Below are 16,988 nucleotides of genomic sequence, written 5' to 3'. Positions count from 1 at the left end.
GTCTTGTTTCCATTCAGAGAGACATCAGAGAGCAGAGGATTGCTGAATGTAATGTGTACCTTGATAGTCTATGGCTAGCAGGTCCACGAGAGTAAGAAGTGTCTGGCCTGTAGAACAATGTTGAAACTGCTTACCTCGAGCTGGCCTCTTCACACCGGAGCTGGTTGGCCGGCTGGCGTCGGCGGCATGTTCCCGAGGATCGATCCTCGAGGCCGAAAACAGCTCCAGAGAGGTGCACAGGTACACTGTTCCCATGGCCCACAAACCCCACCTTTTGTTGGGTTGGAGCTACAGTACCTAGGCGTGCTAGGTACCACGGAATGCACATCAGATCGCTAGCGGTTTTGCGGGTGGGCCCACCGCTCCAGCTAACTAACACAATGGATGGTCTGGTCCCTGACGGCCCACGGCCCACCATCCTAAGCTAAGCTCCGGCTTTGAATTGGAAAGGACAAGGTGTCGTTAATCCACAGCTCTCAGGAACCCTCGCCTCGGGCCTCAATACTTACTTTGCCTTCTCCGCCTCGACAGCTCACCACACACCACTACCAGAGACAGCCTCTCTCTGTCCTTCTATCTCCCTAACCGCCAGGGTTTAGTCCAGTACAGTCCATTCAACGGACTGATTACTTGCTTTCATTGATATCCTGCATCTTTTTTTCCCCCTCTGCCTTGAACATCGCAGCCCAGACTGGATCTTGTCTGTGGTTCACCCACGTCATTCAATTTCCTTTTCCCTCGAGCTCCTCTTCCCGTCCGTTACGGCGCCTCTCGTTTTGGTTCGTGCCACGACCACAACCATTCGTCGCACCAGCGGGCCTGCCTCGAGGAATCAATCGTCCTCCCTGTTATTCCGGGGTAGAAAATAGAGGAATCCTGGTGTTTTCGAGATGGCTACAATGCGAGGAAATGCAGGGGGCTACGGCATGGGAGCACCAAGCTATGGCGGCATCAACAACAGCCCTTCTGAGGGCGGCAACGCTCTGGACGCCATCAGGCAACAGACGAGCAAGATCGAGGACATGCTCGACTCCGCTGCCGAGCCAGTGAAGCCGTACGTCAACCTGACGCGGCACCTCGAATACCAGCCCGAGGCGTTGCATGCCCGTGAGCTGTGAACACGTTGCTGACAGGACATCACAGTTACATGCCCGCGATCGGCCGCTTCCTCATCGTCGTGACATTCCTTGAGGATGCTCTGCGCATAATAACACAATGGAGCGACCAGATCCTCTACCTACACGACTATCGCCACAGTAAGCATTCCCAACTTCGTAGAGGCTTGGGGGGGGGGGTCCTATTTTTGGCAACAACTTACTGATCTCCTCTGGCAGTCCCCAACGGCCTCACCCATATCTTCCTCATAGTCAACGTTCTCGCAATGGTCGCTTGCTCCACACTTGTCATCGCCCGCCGCCACTCCGAATATGCCGTCGCCGGTCTTATCGGTGTTGTTGTCACACAGGCCCTCGGCTACGGTCTGATTTTCGACCTCAACTTCTTCCTGCGAAACCTGTCCGTCATGGGTGGTCTCCTGATGGTCTTGTCAGACTCATGGGTTCGCAAGACCAAGGCCTTCGCTGGCCTGCCCCAGATCGAGGAGAAGGACCGCAAGATGTACTTCCAATTCGCGGGTCGCGTGCTCCTCATCTTCCTCTTTGTGGGCTTCGTGTTCAGTGGACAGTGGTCCATCTGGAGAGTACTTGTCTCCGTCATCGGCCTGGTCGCATGTGTCATGGTTGTGGTGGGATTCAAGGCGAAGTGGAGCGCCACACTGCTGGTGTTCATTCTGAGTGTGTTCAACGTCTTGGTGAACAACTTCTGGACTGTAAGTTGCTTCACCCTCGAGATGACGTTATTTTCACGAGATACCAAGATACTGACTGAGCGATCACACAGCTTCATGAGCACCACCCCCACAAGGACTTCGCCAAGTACGACTTCTTCCAGATTCTCTCCATTGTCGGCGGTCTCTTGCTTCTGGTCAACAGTGGACCAGGCCAATTCAGCATTGATGAAAAGAAGAAGGTGTACTAAGCCTTTTGAGGCTTCGGAGGTTCAGCTGGGACGGAAGTGCCAGCGAAATTAGAGAAATGGATAAATAGTGCGGGATACTGGGATCTTGCGGGTTGATCCAGTGTGTAGCGGTCGGGTACTTGGAGCAGGGCAAAGTTGTGGAAAACCATCCCGAAAGGCGTTTTACGGTTGAGTGGGCAAAATCAATATTTCCGCGCATAATTGCCAAGATCCAATCAACGCTTCAAGGCAGGAGGTCGTCGCTGTTGCGTTGAAGAGTGGCCGACACCCTTCATCTCGCGGCGCCCGTCAACAGTGCTGCGCCAACCAATGTTCATTGCTCGAGGCTCCGCTTCGTGTGCGCCAGTTGGGAAGGAGGTGAGCCATAGCAACTCCCGCCGAGCAAGCCCTACAAGTTTACATTGTGACTGCGCAGACGATTCCCAGGGGCGGCTGCGGTCGTTCTCACGGAAGACCGATGTAAAAGAAGGCCACTGAGTCAACAAGAGCTAGTATGACTTGAGATGCTTGATTCGTATATATTGGGTCTAAGGGACCGCGTACTCGGTGACATACTATCTCTGCCACCTCGGTTGTTAGTCATTATATACATAAGCGCTATGTAGCTGTGTGCGTACATATATCGACACTCATCTTCTTGCCAAACATTGCCCTTTCTCCACGAGACAAGACCTGGCCCTCTCCTTCAGCCATGCCGTTGGTCTCTTCTGCGCCTCCGTGACACCGGGCTCGATGACCCTTGATGCTGACAGCGACCATCGCCGCAAGCGACAGGCAGGGCCTGAGCAGAGCCTGGTAAGAGAACCGCTGCCGTCCTCCAGCCGTGCATTACCCAGGGATTGGAACTCTGAACGACCTGCTGGCTTTGGTTTCTCAAGATCTACCAGTATCGTAGTGCTTCTCTTATCCGCACGGCCGTGCCTGCGGTCCCCTTCCGCGGCTGGCCGGGCGTTTGGCTCAACGACTGTGCCCACCAAGCACTTTGAGTCGGACACTTCGGCCACTCGAGTCAACGTGGCTGGCAACATCGACCTTGGCAGATAGCTGCGCAACATCCAGGGCCTCGAAGCCCATTCGTGTCACTCGAAGCCCATTCGTGTCACTCGAAGCCCATTCGTGTCGCTGAATCCAGTCGTTTCCACCCCTTTTAACCGGACGAAGTCATTTTGAATCGGCATCCAAGTGATTCGTACACTCAAGGAATGTCCAAGGAGGCTATCGCGTCCTTTGCTATCTTAATGATCCTCTTGCACTGTGGCTCCTCACCAAGCGAATGCTTCGCACGCACGCCCACGGGCCCTACCGGCCCAGGCAGCCCGGCCTCTAACAAAGCGTCAACCTCGGCGTGCCGGGCCACGCTCCGCTCCTCCAGCTGGGTGACGATGTCCTTCAGGCCCATCTGCGAGAAGCGCAGGGACTTGCTCCCGGGGCCCTCGGGGCCGCAGTTGACGCCGTAGACGTCGACCTTGAGCAGCGCGCGGATGGTGAGCCTCCACATGGCCGGCTCCATGGTCACGTCCTCGTACTGCTTGGCCGCGCCGCACAGGTTGTCTTCCGAGCCGAGCTGTCCCCACATGCCGCCGTAGCCGGGCAGCGAGAAGTGCATCTGGCGGCGCTCGCAGATGGCGCGGGCCGTCTCGATCTCGATCATGTCGATGATCCGGCGGTAGGCGTCGACGACGGAGGGGAACAGGGCGCCGAGGATCATCATGTTCTGGAAGGACGACATCGTGATCGTCATGCTCTCGGTCAGTGGCGGACAGCAGACCCGGCAATGGGTGCTTTCATGGGCCGCCTTCGTGGCGCTTCGGGCTGCCCGGATTGCCGGCTCGACCTCCGTAGGGAGATGTGTCAGGGCGTCGAGGGCGAGATACAGGTTCGCAAGACAACCACAGCTCCCTGGGGGGACTGATGTGGATCTGTGAGCATTCTCAGGGGTTGATGCTCCCTGTGACGACAGGCTGGGAGTGCTAAGTGATGGCGGCATATGCACACTTGTGTCGCTGTTTTCCGGCGGCGGTGGGGGTGGGTAATGGTTGTCAAAACTAATATCGAAGCTCCAGATATCCCGTTCCAGCGGGTTCGCCTTGGGTTGCCACTGTTGTGCATGAAAGGGCTGGGTCGAGACGAAGTCTGGGCCGAGTAGTTCCAAGAAGCTTGCATCCGGATGCGTGCCCAAGCTCGGGTCTATGAACGGCGATGGGTCCATATCCATCAGCATATCCGGAACTGCCGTAGCAGGCTGCTCTGCAGTGGTGACATAAGATGGCTGCTGGGCCAGGATGGTATCTGACGCCGAAGATGGCGGTTTGACACTGGCACTCTCCGCCTTAGGCTTCTTCCTCGGTCTACCCATCTGCTTCTGGGCCGAGTAGTGGCAGGTAAGGCCTTCTTTTTTGCATCGGGCACATCCGTCCGGCTCCTTGGTACAAGCAAGTTTACGAGTCCCTACAAGGTGTCAGAGGAAGGTTCTGAGGGATGAGAGTGCGCATAGTAAAAATACGAACGGCAGTCATCGCAGGCTCGGTGCTTAACTGGGCCTGCTCCTGACGGTGACCCGTTATGGGTGGTTGGTTGATTTGGTAGGGCGCTCATGTTTTGTGGTCGAGTACAGGCCCTGATAGCCAGTACCCGTGACAAAGCTCACGGTACGTACAAAATCAAAGAACCGGTCTTCGAACATGAGTGCTTGTAAATTGTGGCTGTTGATGATCGAAAGGTTGGAGGTAGCCAGGCTACACGCAGATCGGTATATGTAAGCTGCGAGGGGGCCCGTCTCTTGGCGTGTAGGACGCGGAGTGGCCCGTGCGCAGTCAGACCATCGTTTATGCGTACGTACTCGTTGTCTACCTAGGTCTGCCGTCTACGTCCTTTCGGGAGAAATCAAACCCTGGATATCAGACTATAAAAGTACGTAAAACTTTCCCACTTGTTGGATCCTTCAATACGAATTGCAGAGAAGTGAAAGGGGTCGGAGTTGCTGGAAAAGACTACATGTTTGAGTGTGAACTCAAACATGACATGGTACTTCTGCCACACTTTCACAATGTCTAGGCTTGTTGGACAGATTAATGTAGCAATGCCAGGAACACAAATTACAATGCCAGTCCAAACAGGAATTGCATGTGCGTACCCTCTCCAGGCGAGACGAAGGATTTGCCTTTCTCTTCTTGGGACTCTTGTTTGCAGCTAATCCAACTCGTCAGCCTCCATGGCAACAGACAATGCATTGAACACATGGATCCGAGATATCATAGAATTGAGAACAGTCTGCACGCCATCTCATGGTCAAGAATTGTCTGAGATCAGAGCCAAGTGTGGTCACTTAAGTATTTGCAGAATCTACACAGGTAAGTCCTACATAATGCTGTCTTTGCCAAATTATATGATAACCATCGAGTATCAAATGTAACTGCAAACCGCAGGTTGAGAGAAAATACAGGAACCGATGGAATCAACGTGAAATGATGTTGTGAAAGAGGCACTACAGATTTGTAGCCGTTGAAAGATAATGTTTGGTGGAACCTCTGCATAAGTTGCCGGTGTCCTAAGAAATTCTTGGAAATCAGTTCCTGGGCCTTTATGCCCACTTTTCCTCGCTCAACTCTTGTTCACCACTTCTCTATGTCATTCAATACGCACAGCATCATTTTTACAATTTTCAACTTGCCCTAAGCTGCTCGCATAACTCATTTTGTCAATGTTTGGAACAATACGAAGATGAGGCAGTTGTCACTGTAGTGGGTAGCCCGGTACTAGTTAGAAGCGCCGGATTCCTTGTATATCACTATTCACCTTCCAGATTTCATACACAAAAGCCCGATGAATCGGGTTCTCGACGATGCCCACCAACAAGTGCTCGGCCGTGCGGTGACGAACATCATTTCCACACCTATCGCGGAAGAGATCTTCGCACAAATCGTGTATGGGCTCCCATTAAGACGTGTAAACGCTGTCCTAGACAATCAGAGACATCAAATCTTAAGAGGGGACCCGAACGACAATCGTCCTGAGTTGTGCCCTGGAGCACTTGAGCAAGCGAGGGAGTTCCAGGGAAAAGTAGATATTATGGGCTGGGAAGTTGCACCATCCCTCGGTGCTCAAGAAGGTTAAAAAAATACAATTGGCAGTTCCTAAACGGCTGACTAGCAGCTGCGAGAATCTGGCAGCCGGGCAACGGGCAACCAAATGGTGGGCAAAAGGTTACCAGCAACCGAGTCTCTTTACCCGCCAACGATAATCCATCCCCCAAGCAGCGAGAACGGAATCCTGATGCATAGTCACGGTCACGTAAAGTTGATCGACTTCGGGTATGAACCGGCTCGCGTTGAGATGCGTTGGGTCAGAGGGGTGGTTGAGGTGATCCATACACAGCTTATAATTGAGCGGGTAAGTACCTGGACTGCGTAGGTTGAGGGCCGGGCCCCCTGCAGTCCAGCTAGCCGAATCAGCTCACCGCCCTGCCGCCAAGCCAAGGTACAGATTCCGGCAGAAAAGAAAAAAGTTCCCAGTTGCCCTCAGTGTAAGGTTTCTTGCGGGAGGATCAAGACCAACAACTCTCAAGTTGATCCCAGCAATTTGCTTCCACCTTGCGAATGAACGTCAACAATATGAGGCTGAGGTCCGGGATCAAGACCCCATCGGCAGAGGGCGTAAAGCCCGTCCCGGAAGCCGTGGAAACACCCCGCAAGACCTCGATCACCAAGACCAAGGTTTCCTCGGCCAAAATTGACCCGTCTTCATCGAAGAGCAGTGCGTCTCCCGCAAGACGAGGTCGCCCACCAAAGAACCGTGACCCGTCGCCCCTCAAGCGGAAGGCAGCTTCACCCGTGGAGGAGACCCAGGAGGAACCCGAACAACAAGCCGAAGAGGCGGGTTCCGATGAAGATGGATTTGGAGACGTCCAGCTCGAAGGCGCATTGTCCGCAAGTGAAGACGACGATTCAGACTCTGAACACTCGGGAAAGCATGCCGATTTCGACGGCGAGGATGATGATGAAGAAGGTGTCGAGGACCCAGATGAAGACGATGCGCTCCACAGCGACGATATACCCTCAGACGATGATGGGACCTCATTGAAAGTACCTCCGCTGGAGCCCGGCCAGGAACCGGGGCTCGATCCACCCAACACGAATCAAGACGATAATGACCTGCGGAACTATCGAGTCGAGACTGATGCGAATGGCAACGAGAAATACGTTTACGACGAGATAGATGCGGTCTACGATTCGGACGACACGGATGCGAATGAGCCAATCAACACAATCGGCGACATCGACCTCAAGTTCTACGATTCCTATCCTCACATCGGCTACGACATCAATGGCAAGAAGATCATGCGCCCCGCTGCCGGTGAAGCTCTGGACGCCCTCCTTGATAGCATTGAGGTGCCCAAGGGGTGGACTGGCCTCACGGATCCCGCAACTGGAAAACCTTTGAACCTCAGCCGGGACGAGTTGGAGCTCATCAAGAAGATCCAGACGAACGAGCTTCCTGACGGCTACGATCCCTACCCTGTATGTGACCTGGCCTTGCCTACAAGATAACATCATTGCTAATCTTTTGCAGGACACTGTCGAATGGTTTACCAGCCATGAGGAGATCATGCCCTTGAGTGCCGCCCCGGAACCAAAGCGCCGATTCCTCCCCTCCAAGAACGAACAGAAGAGGATCATGAAGCTGGTCCGTGCTATCAGAGAGGGTAGGATATTGCCATACAAGCCACCGGAGGAGCGCGAGGAGGAAGAAGAGGAGGAAGTTCACTTTGATTTGTGGAAGGACGAACAACCCAGAGATCCCCATGTTATGCATCTCCCTGCGCCAAAGCTCGCGCCACCAGGCTACGATCTCAGCTACAACCCACCGCCCGAGTACCTGCCGACAGAGGAGGAGAGAAAAGCGTGGGAGGAACAGGACCCGGAGGATCGCGAGAAAGAGTATCTGCCCCAAAAGTACGACTCCCTGCGGAAGGTTCCTGGCTACGACATGTTCGTCAACGAGCGCTTCGAGCGATCTCTGGATCTGTATCTTGCGCCTCGCGTGCGAAAGAACAAACTCAACATCGATCCCAACTCGCTTCTTCCCAAGTTGCCGAGGCCGGAGGATCTCAAGCCTTTCCCGACAGTGTGCCAAACAATCTTCCGAGGCCACGAGGGCCGCGTTCGTACGCTGTCTGTGGACCCAAGCGGAAAATATCTTGCGACTGGTGGTGACGACGGCACAGTGAGGGTTTGGGAAATCTTGACAGGACGGCAGCTCTGGAGCGCCAGGCTCAGCAGTGACGAGGCTGTCAACGTGGTTAAATGGAGGCCTGCTAAGGACTCATGCATCCTGGCTGCAGCTGCTGAAGAGGACATCTATCTGATCATACCTACTGTTAATGATCCACCGCTTGAGCAGGCGAGCCGGAATATTCTTGATGCCGGGTTTGGCTATGCCGCCAGTAGTAAGGCCTCCAACCCAGCGATCGACAAGACAAAGGAGCCAGCCGCGAAGTGGGCGCGACCAGGTTCGAGGCTTGAGGACGAGGGCGTTCTTGTGAGGGTTACTGTTCGGTCAACAGTCAAGGGACTAGATTGGCACAGACGTGGCGACCACTTCTGCAGTGTCTCACCGACAGGGCAGAGGAGCTCGGTCGCTATCCACACGTTGTCCAAGCACCTGACACAGATACCCTTCCGGAAACTCGCAGGTCTTGCACAAGCAGCACATTTTCATCCTTCACGGCCCCTTTTCTTTGTCGCTACACAGCGCATGATCCGCTGCTACGACCTGCAGAAGCTTGAGCTCGTCAAAACCATCCAGCCCGGCGCACGGTGGATTTCCTCGTTCGACGTTCACTCAGGCGGCGACAACTTGATTGTGGGATCTTATGACCGCAGGCTACTCTGGCACGACCTGGAGCTGTCGACACGGCCGCACAAGACCATGCGCTTTCATCCCAAGGCCATCCGCGCGGTGAAGTACCACAGGGACCTGCCTCTTTTCGCCGATGCATCGGACGATGGCACGCTTCAGATTTTCCACGGAAAGGTTGTCACGGATCTGATGGAGAACGCGACCATTGTGCCGCTCAAGATGCTGAGTGGCCACAAGGTCGTCAGTTCGCTAGGTGTGATGGATGTTGACTGGCATCCGAGCCATCCTTGGCTCTTCTCGGCTGGAAGCGATGGGACTGCTAGACTCTGGATATAGACATATGGCGACGAACAGCGAGAGGAGACCAGGCAGGGAAACATGCAAACAGGAAAGAGGGGGCGCTTGCTGGCTGAGAACATGGTGTATGCATGCATGGGCGTGGCGTTTGCGAGAGGGCTAAGCCAAGAATACCAATAAGACAAAAAGTAATCATCAGCTAGGGGCTCTGGCTAGCCATCTTCCTCCGTGATGCATTCTCATCCTTCCTTGCTCAGATCATTGGGCAACTCGGTGGCAGGCTAGGCAAGCATGTCGTATCGACACCCAATTACTTCGAGACAGACAAAGCCTACCTGCAGCTGAGGATCCACCTGTGCAGCCTCAACTTCCTTGATTCGAGTAAATCTGGTTTGATGCTTGGGCTCTGTTATAAGAAAGCCTGATGCTGACCGGATCAGGTTCTGACCCGGTTCACCGATTGATTGTCTTTTCTCTTCTCACTATCCTCCCCCCCTGCTCTATATTTACACACAAGTTCTCATTTTACTCATCAACACCGTCCTTGAACTTCTCGAATAGGCTCAGATCCACCGCCTGGGCCATGACCACGTACCCAGCCGGGTTCAGGTGCAGATAGTCCCCACTGTCATACAACGGGTTCAGCATCGTCTCGTTCGCAGGGTCCCTCACAGCGGCGTCAAAGTCCACCACCCCGTCGAACCGGCCCGAGGTCCTGATCCACTCATTCACCCTCTGCCTCGTCACCTCCCTCGTCGGGTCGCTGTACGCCTGCACGGAGCTGTTCCCACTGAACGGTGTGATGGTCGCCCCGAAGACAGGCAAGCCCTTGGCGTGCGCCAGGCCGATGACCTGCGCGTACGCCGCGAGGAGCCTGTCGCCGATGGCCGCCTGCGCAGCGGATGTCGCGGCCGCGGTGCCGATGTCGTTGACGCCCTCGAACAGCAGCACGTAGCGCACGCCCGACTGCGCGAGCACGTCCCTGTCGATGCGCCCCAGCGCGTTGGGCCCCAGCCCGTCGTTCAGCACGCGGTTGCCGCCCGCCGCCTCGTTGACGACCGCCAGCCCCCGCTGCAGCGCCGTCGCGTTGCCCGCCTGCAGCCGCCGCACCAGGTTGTCCGGCCACCGGTCGTTGCGGTCCGTCGTGCTGCCGCGGCCGTCCGTGATGCTGTCGCCCACGATCGCGAGCGCCCCCGAGCTCGTCGACGTCGGCACGTACGCCTCCACCGCCGAGATGAAGTACCAGTGTGCGCTGCTCTGGGTCGCTGAGTCGGTCGACAGGTCCCCTGCGCCAGTCTGGTTGCCCGGCGCGTAGAAGGATGTCGTCCGGCTGCCTGGGTGGCCCGTGATGCTGTTGGTAGTCTGTCCTGTTGACAGGTACAGCGAGATGGTCAAAATCTGCTGTGAGGTTACTGGATAGTCGATGGGGTCTGAGATCACGCGTGCGCCGTTGGGAATGGTGAAATTTGGCAGGCCGCCGGAGAACGTGAGCGGTACCAGGGACTCTGGCTTAATGGCAGAGGTCCCGGCCGAGCCGTTCAGGGGCACCGCGATGGTGGCTGCTGTGATGGGCAGGTCTGAGCCGCCAAAAGCGTTCGAGATGACGAGACGGATTTTGGGGGCCGACTGTGTGACAAAGATTGTCTGGCGGATCGTGGCATTTTGGAAAACCACGCCGGTAGCGTTCTATTGGAAACGGTCAGCTCTCGCCAGGTCCGGAATCCACGGGCACAGCGTCTAAGAAGCATTTGGGGGCAACTTGCATATGGCGTGGGTGGGAGATTGGCTGGCTCAACAAGCTGGGGCATAGTCCCCCAGATGTCGACCCACTGGTTCTCTTTCTGCCTCTTGACATATGCTGCTGTCCATGATTGGAACAACAGGAGGGCCGCGAGGGCCACCTTGAACACATATCCAGCCATTGGGGATCTAGACTGCAACACAGCAACGCCTCGGATGAATATCAATCAGGAAGAATGCGCACGACATTGCTGTGGGCGTTAGAGGAGAACCCCGGGGCTCCGGTCGAGTTTATATTCTTGCCGCAGCCCGTGAGTACAACGCAGAATGACGAAACTTAAATGACCTCGTCCCGGCATTATGGAAACAAAGGGTCATCTCGCATGTGACATTAGGCTAAATTGCTGCTCAGAGCAAATGTCGACGTACCCCTGAGAAGCTAAAATGGGATCGTGGGGCAGTGGAAGACGACATCGCGGAGATGATCTGCGGGGTGGACAGGGAAGGCTCTGGGGCGAACAGCGTTCATGAGCATGGGTCAGACTTGGCTTTCACCCGATGGACACTGGCTTCCCTGCAGCCGAAGCTAAACCAAGCTTCGCCATCCGAGAGTCTTTGTCTTCGCATGTCAAAGACCGGACGATGATAGGGATGTCCTGGAAAGAGTCAGGGGTACTGGTTTGGAGAAAGTTGGGGAGAACTTCACCCCATCCCACTGGCAGTGAATTCGAGAAAGCTAGCAGAACAATCGAGATTTGAAGCGCAAAGCTAAACAGATACTATCGTCGATCCTGGCATTCAGGTACAGGCTTGCTGATTTCCACACTCACCAAAGCCAATTATGCGTCTTTTTCCATTGTTCCGTTCTCGGTCTCCTTTCTTTGCCTCACATTGACGTCTGTCAATAACGTGCTGCCCTGCAGGAGGCTGTACTGGTAGTATGTGAAGCGTTTGGAAAACGTCTGGTGTGGGAGCAAGTTCGAACTAGTTACTGTAACGTGTACAATTAGTTCGAAAACGGCACAGTCTCAATTCAAACACATAAACTTATAGAACAGAGTAAATTAAGTAAGCTATCGGTAAATTTGTCTGTAGCCAAAGCTACACCCTGGCTCATAGAATCGCACCATTCAATTCAAGTCAATTTACTATTCACTTGTTGTTTACTAGTGAATACTGTAACGCTATCAAATGGCGGACCATAAAGCAAGGCAAACTGAAGTGAAAATTGGGTGAATATGTAGTGAGCCAGAGATTCAAGCCCATATTTCAAGAAAAGAATTAAGCCTGACCTATCTACGGCTTCTGATCCAGATCTTGTTCCAACCGAAATCAACAGGAAGACGGTATCAACGAGACAAACGCCCCTACAAACTCAAGCAACAATGTCTACTTCCCTTTCTCATCCTCCGCCTCCTATACAAGACGGCCAAGCCATGCAGCAACACTCGATTGAATGTCAACTACTCCAACCTCAGTCATCAGACTCTTCTTCCTCCCAGTTCCCCATCCGTATCACGCCGCCTGGTTATCCAAAACACCCAGGTCCACGTTCACCAGTTGAGGCGTTCAAGGAGTCACGACGATGGATGATGTGGAATCCAGACAAGGATTATGATAGTCGACCTGGCTTTTGGAGGTCAAGTTGGGTCAAGAAACCCACGCATGACGACGCCCGCTGCCTTGTCGATGAGATGGTGCTCCGCAACGTTCTACCCAGGTGTTTCCTGATGACAAGGACCGATGATGGTGGCGATCAGGGAGCAGCTGCACAGATCTCATTCTTCTCAAGAGGATCTTACAATCAGCTTTTCACACTTCACTGTCGATGCCATCTGCCAAAACAGCAGGAACACGCTGCGGAGCCCCATTCTCGCACGAATTCGGATGTCGAGTTGATCGAGCCACGCTCACCATCGCCCCCAGGCTTGTCATCATCCTCGCCTCAAAATACGCCTGAACAGCCTCCGAATAGCAGCAGCTCCAATGAATCTTTCTTCTCCTGCAAGTCCTCTTTGCTCTATCACGGCAGCGGCATCAGCAACGACGAAGAAAATGCCGATCACTCTCACATACCCACAGAGGTCCTCCTGCGGCTCGCCAAGCCTCTAGACCCGTACTTCAAGACGGAGAGCGAAGTAGCTACAGTCCATTTCGCGCGGGTCCGCGGGATCCCTGTGCCCAGGATCTACGCCTACGACTCCTCCGCCGCCAACTGCCTCGGCCTCGAATGGCAGCTCGTCCAGAAGATTTCTGGCGCCGCCTGCGACCTCGAAGAAACCGCGGAGGAGGCCTGCGACGCCCTCATAGCACGTGGCGTGGTGCCTGATTTTGCCCTGGGGGAGCTGGACAAGTCCGAAGCCTGGGTGAGGCTCGGACGTCAGGTGGCGGGCTCGCTCAACTTGCTGCGATCAGGGGCCCGGCCTGATGGTCAAGGTCATTCACAAGCAGCTGGCTTTGATGGCATTGGCAGCTTATGCTGGGATTTTGAGAAGCACGAATTCGTCCTGGGCCCTGTCTGTGATAAAATCTTCATCAAGGGCCGGAGGCTCCTGTATCATGGTGATAATGGAGACGACCCAGACTTTCCCATATCCCGTGGGCCCTTCCGCACCGCAGGGGAGTATCTGAATGCACAGCTTGCCATATTGTTGCGAGAGTCTAAGGATGAGAGCCTGAGTCTTGCTGACAATACTGTCACCAACATGTCTTACGCAACGACTGGCACTGACCCCGACAGCGTCCCTGTCGATACATACACACGCCTACGAAACTGGTACACAAAGGCCGATTCAGAGATGATCCACGACCAAGTATCTAAGCTTCGTCATATAATACTGCCGTGGCTCGTGACTCAGCTCACTCCAGGACAACAGGAGCGAATACAGACATTCATATCCCACCCGGACCTCCACGTGTCGAATGTTCTTGTCTCGAGGCGACTCAAAGCCCAACTTGATCATAACATCATCAACGGAAACAACAACAGCAACAGCGACGGGCAGGGAGAAGAAGAATTTGAGCTCACTGCGATTCTTGACTGGGAGAATACCAAATCCCTCCCGGATGTAAGTTGATCCCAAACACTCTTTTCGCCTGTTTGAAAGTGTTCATATCCTTCCTCTGTTCTTGAGTGGCTGATCTTGCATGTTCTAGTATCTCATCATGCCCGTTCCTGTAGAGGAGTGTTTTCGATGGCCCAAACCTACACTCAGACGCCCAGCAATTCGTCACTCAGACTGGCGTGAGATGTTACAGCTACTGGGCAAAGCTGGGGACGGCGGCAGCGGCGCACAGAGCCCATGGATAGATAATGGTTCCTTCACGTCTTTGCCTGTGCCGGATTCGTTTGCGCCGTGGCGCCGTGGTGATGAACCGGGAGTCGAGGCTGATGATGCCCAGACCGCGCGCGGCAGTGGGAACGGCAGCAAGGTCAATGGAGATGGTGATGCTGCGCATGAGGTGCTATCTCAGCCACGACAGTTGATCAATGCAGAGGTCCTACTTCACTTTATCGACTTTCAATTGAAGGTCTTCATTGGGGAAGATTCATGTCAGTGGATCAATCAGCTTGCGAAGAGTATTCAGGCTCATATCGCAGTGGAGGGAAAGAAGTAAGGACGGTAGTAAGGGGGATATGGGCATATAAGTTCGTAGCTTGTCATTCGGTGCGGGTTGAAAGAAGCAAGCTTGTGAAGAGATCTCTTTCATAGTGACAGATACTATAGTCATGGTGCGTGGCAAGCAATACCAGCACTTGTCAGATGCCAACTGCCGATGGCTCATGTCCATTCAGTGTTCTTCCAAACTGTTCTGCTACCGAGAACCCTGCCTTCATATGCATTCGAACTGTGTAAAACGGCTGTAGAACTGATTCAACATATCCTAACTCTTTTAGAGTCTCATGGCCCCTTTACTTTTCCCCTCATCAAGACTTACTCTTCAAATCATTAAGCTCAACGCACACTGTAATTTTACCTGATTAATCTGTTGTTGGAAAGGGTTGGCGAAGGACTCATACCCTCATGCGACACAATGGGGAATCAAAGCTATAATCAATCGACCAAAAACCTTAAAAGCCAAGAGAACATCCGATCCATCAATGAGCACATGCCGCACCAATGCTGGGCAACCGTAAAGGCACCGATTTTCTGATGCTTAGCCCAGCCCACTAGGCCACCCCACCAGAATGTCTTTGAAGACAGCAATCCTCTTAATATATGTGTACAGACCAGTAATGGGACGGAAAGACGCGAAGACATGCTGAGAGAGGAAGATAAATGAAAAGAGAAAACTAGATCGGAAGGCGGGGGGGGGGGGCAAATCCGCCGTGGCGTGCGACACGGCGATAAATGGGACTGTCAGGGCGCTGGCACGTGGAAACGGAAGCTGTGCAGTACACACAGTGCAGAGCGGTACATCGGTTTTGAGAACTTTTCCCAGGAAGTCTCAAGCTTCGTCAAGCTCCATTTGGGAGCTGTAGGTGGTGACGTAGGGCAGGTGCTCAAACACAGTCCCTATCGCCTGTGCATCACGCCCAAAGCTCGAAGATTGCGCCGGAATGAAGACGAAGTCGAGGCTGCCGTCGCTGCTGCGGCAAGTGGTGCTCTTCTCAAATGGTAGGATACTAATTTGATCGCAGCCCACCGCAATACGCAACCAGCCGAGATCGCCATTGATCCATGCTTGAATGTCATGGATCAGTCTGGGAGTGTTGTCTGGACCGAGATTGGCCTGGGTGAGGGGTTGAGGTGGGCTGTCTTCGTCGGGTGTGTGAGGTTGCGGGTCGCTGCTGACGTCTTCAGGAGCGCCGAATGTCAGATCGGTCGCCGTCGAATCGGCGGACTCCATCTTTGGATTGATAGTGGGGTTTTTATCTGAGGTGTTGACGCCGTGTAACCCAACGCCCAAGGCGTGGGGACAGCAATTGGTGTGCGACGGCTTGCAAGCCAAGTCAGAAAGGGCATCATCACCAATGATGCTAGCAGGCTTCTGAGCTGGCGAGATGTTGCATTCCTTGAGTTGCGGCCTCCTCTTTTCGGAGTACATTCCTTCCTGAACCACAACCCAATAATCGTCTTGTTCCTCTTCGGTGTGGTCTATGTTGCTAAGTTTCGGGGCCATCTCGCGTGGGTCAGTCGGAGTGGTTACGTGAACTTGATGGGCAAAAGGTTGTTGACCAGTGTGGCTGCTCAATGTCAGTACCCGGCCGCTCTGTCGGCAGCACGAGGAACTGGGAACTAACTAGAATCTGTGGGTTTACAAACCACCCAGTAAGGACTGTGAGGAATTCGAGGGCCCCAGGTCAGTCGAGCCAAGCGTCGCAGACGTGGCAGGTAAGTGGTGAGTCAAGGAAGGACTCTGGTATATCAGATTGGGAGTGCCTGACAGTGTTGAACGCCAGGTAGGCTTCACGTAATCGTTATAGTTGATAAGTAAGGAAGTGTGAAGGAAGGAACAAGAACGAAAAGACACAACAGCCACCCACGTCCAGATCCCAATTTTCGCGTTGTCAGTGTTGTAAAGTGTGAGCGGGAAGCTTTGGAAGGGAAGCCAGACAGGTGGGATGGCAGGGAGAAGAGGGTGGGTGACGCGACATATTTGAGTCGTCGGCCCGGACAGCACTTGAGGAGCTTACCCATCTCTTGGGACAAGGAGGCAGTCCAAGGTGTGGGGGGAGGTCGCACGGCACTGCCCAGACCTAGCTGGTACCTATCCTCGATGGGCTCCTTTGAGAAAGCGAGGTAGTGTAACTACCAGGGGTGTGGAAGAAGTCTGTAGTAGGCTGTGGTTTTGGGCTCCTATGCCAGGCGTGTGGGCCCAGTCTTGACCCTGTCCACTCGTAAAGGTTATTGCTTCATGTACGGCTACCATCCTGTCAACTTGTGATACCGGTGAAGAAAATAAGTGACCAACGGAGGAGAATGCAGGGATTTGGCCTGTTTGTCGCCGCCATCGGGGAAGAAGATGGCAGAGTAGAGGTCGCGTGGTGGCTGAGTTAGAACGGCCAGCGAACACGTTGGCTAGCCCTCGTGCGTACTGCGGTACGTAAGTAT

General features: G+C 54.1%; 6 protein-coding genes across 6 annotated transcripts; 3 read left to right on the top strand and 3 right to left on the bottom strand.

Moving 5' to 3' along the window:
- Nucleotides 1-890: 890 nt before the first annotated feature.
- On the top strand, nt 891-3,081 carry J7T55_008345 (surf4 family protein; the record flags this gene model as incomplete). Its single annotated transcript, XM_053138654.1, has 6 exons — nt 891-1,054; nt 1,144-1,256; nt 1,335-1,828; nt 1,900-2,030; nt 2,333-2,394; nt 2,708-3,081. 6 exons carry the CDS (start codon nt 891-893, stop codon nt 3,079-3,081), a joined length of 1,338 nt encoding a protein of 445 aa, XP_052997622.1.
- A 151-nt stretch (nt 3,082-3,232) lies between these two features.
- On the bottom strand, nt 3,233-4,632 carry J7T55_008344 (uncharacterized protein; the record flags this gene model as incomplete). The annotated part of the gene is made up of 2 exons (XM_053138653.1): nt 3,233-4,485; nt 4,545-4,632. The coding sequence occupies 2 exons, from the start codon at nt 4,630-4,632 to the stop codon at nt 3,233-3,235; spliced, it is 1,341 nt and encodes a 446-aa protein (XP_052997621.1).
- Nucleotides 4,633-6,632: 2,000 nt separating this feature from the next.
- Nucleotides 6,633-9,231, top strand: J7T55_008343 (uncharacterized protein; the record flags this gene model as incomplete). Its single annotated transcript, XM_053138651.1, has 2 exons — nt 6,633-7,553; nt 7,606-9,231. 2 exons carry the CDS (start codon nt 6,633-6,635, stop codon nt 9,229-9,231), a joined length of 2,547 nt encoding a protein of 848 aa, XP_052997620.1.
- A 486-nt stretch (nt 9,232-9,717) lies between these two features.
- On the bottom strand, nt 9,718-11,406 carry J7T55_008342 (GDSL-like Lipase/Acylhydrolase; the record flags this gene model as incomplete). The annotated part of the gene is made up of 2 exons (XM_053138650.1): nt 9,718-10,878; nt 11,362-11,406. 2 exons carry the CDS (start codon nt 11,404-11,406, stop codon nt 9,718-9,720), a joined length of 1,206 nt encoding a protein of 401 aa, XP_052997619.1.
- A 911-nt stretch (nt 11,407-12,317) lies between these two features.
- Nucleotides 12,318-14,550, top strand: J7T55_008341 (minoglycoside phosphotransferase; the record flags this gene model as incomplete). The annotated part of the gene is made up of 2 exons (XM_053138649.1): nt 12,318-14,000; nt 14,191-14,550. The coding sequence occupies 2 exons, from the start codon at nt 12,318-12,320 to the stop codon at nt 14,548-14,550; spliced, it is 2,043 nt and encodes a 680-aa protein (XP_052997618.1).
- An 831-nt stretch (nt 14,551-15,381) lies between these two features.
- J7T55_008340 (uncharacterized protein) lies at nt 15,382-16,056 on the bottom strand (the record flags this gene model as incomplete). Its single annotated transcript, XM_053138648.1, has 1 exon — nt 15,382-16,056. The coding sequence occupies one exon, from the start codon at nt 16,054-16,056 to the stop codon at nt 15,382-15,384; it is 675 nt and encodes a 224-aa protein (XP_052997617.1).
- Between the last annotated feature and the right edge of the window lie 932 nt (nt 16,057-16,988).

The sequence above is a fragment of the Diaporthe amygdali genome (genome assembly GCF_026229845.1).
Source record: "Diaporthe amygdali strain CAA958 chromosome Unknown NODE_4_length_2575358_cov_65_588622, whole genome shotgun sequence".
Taxonomy (NCBI): domain Eukaryota; kingdom Fungi; phylum Ascomycota; class Sordariomycetes; order Diaporthales; family Diaporthaceae; genus Diaporthe; species Diaporthe amygdali.
This window is presented reverse-complemented; position numbering and strand designations above follow the sequence as displayed.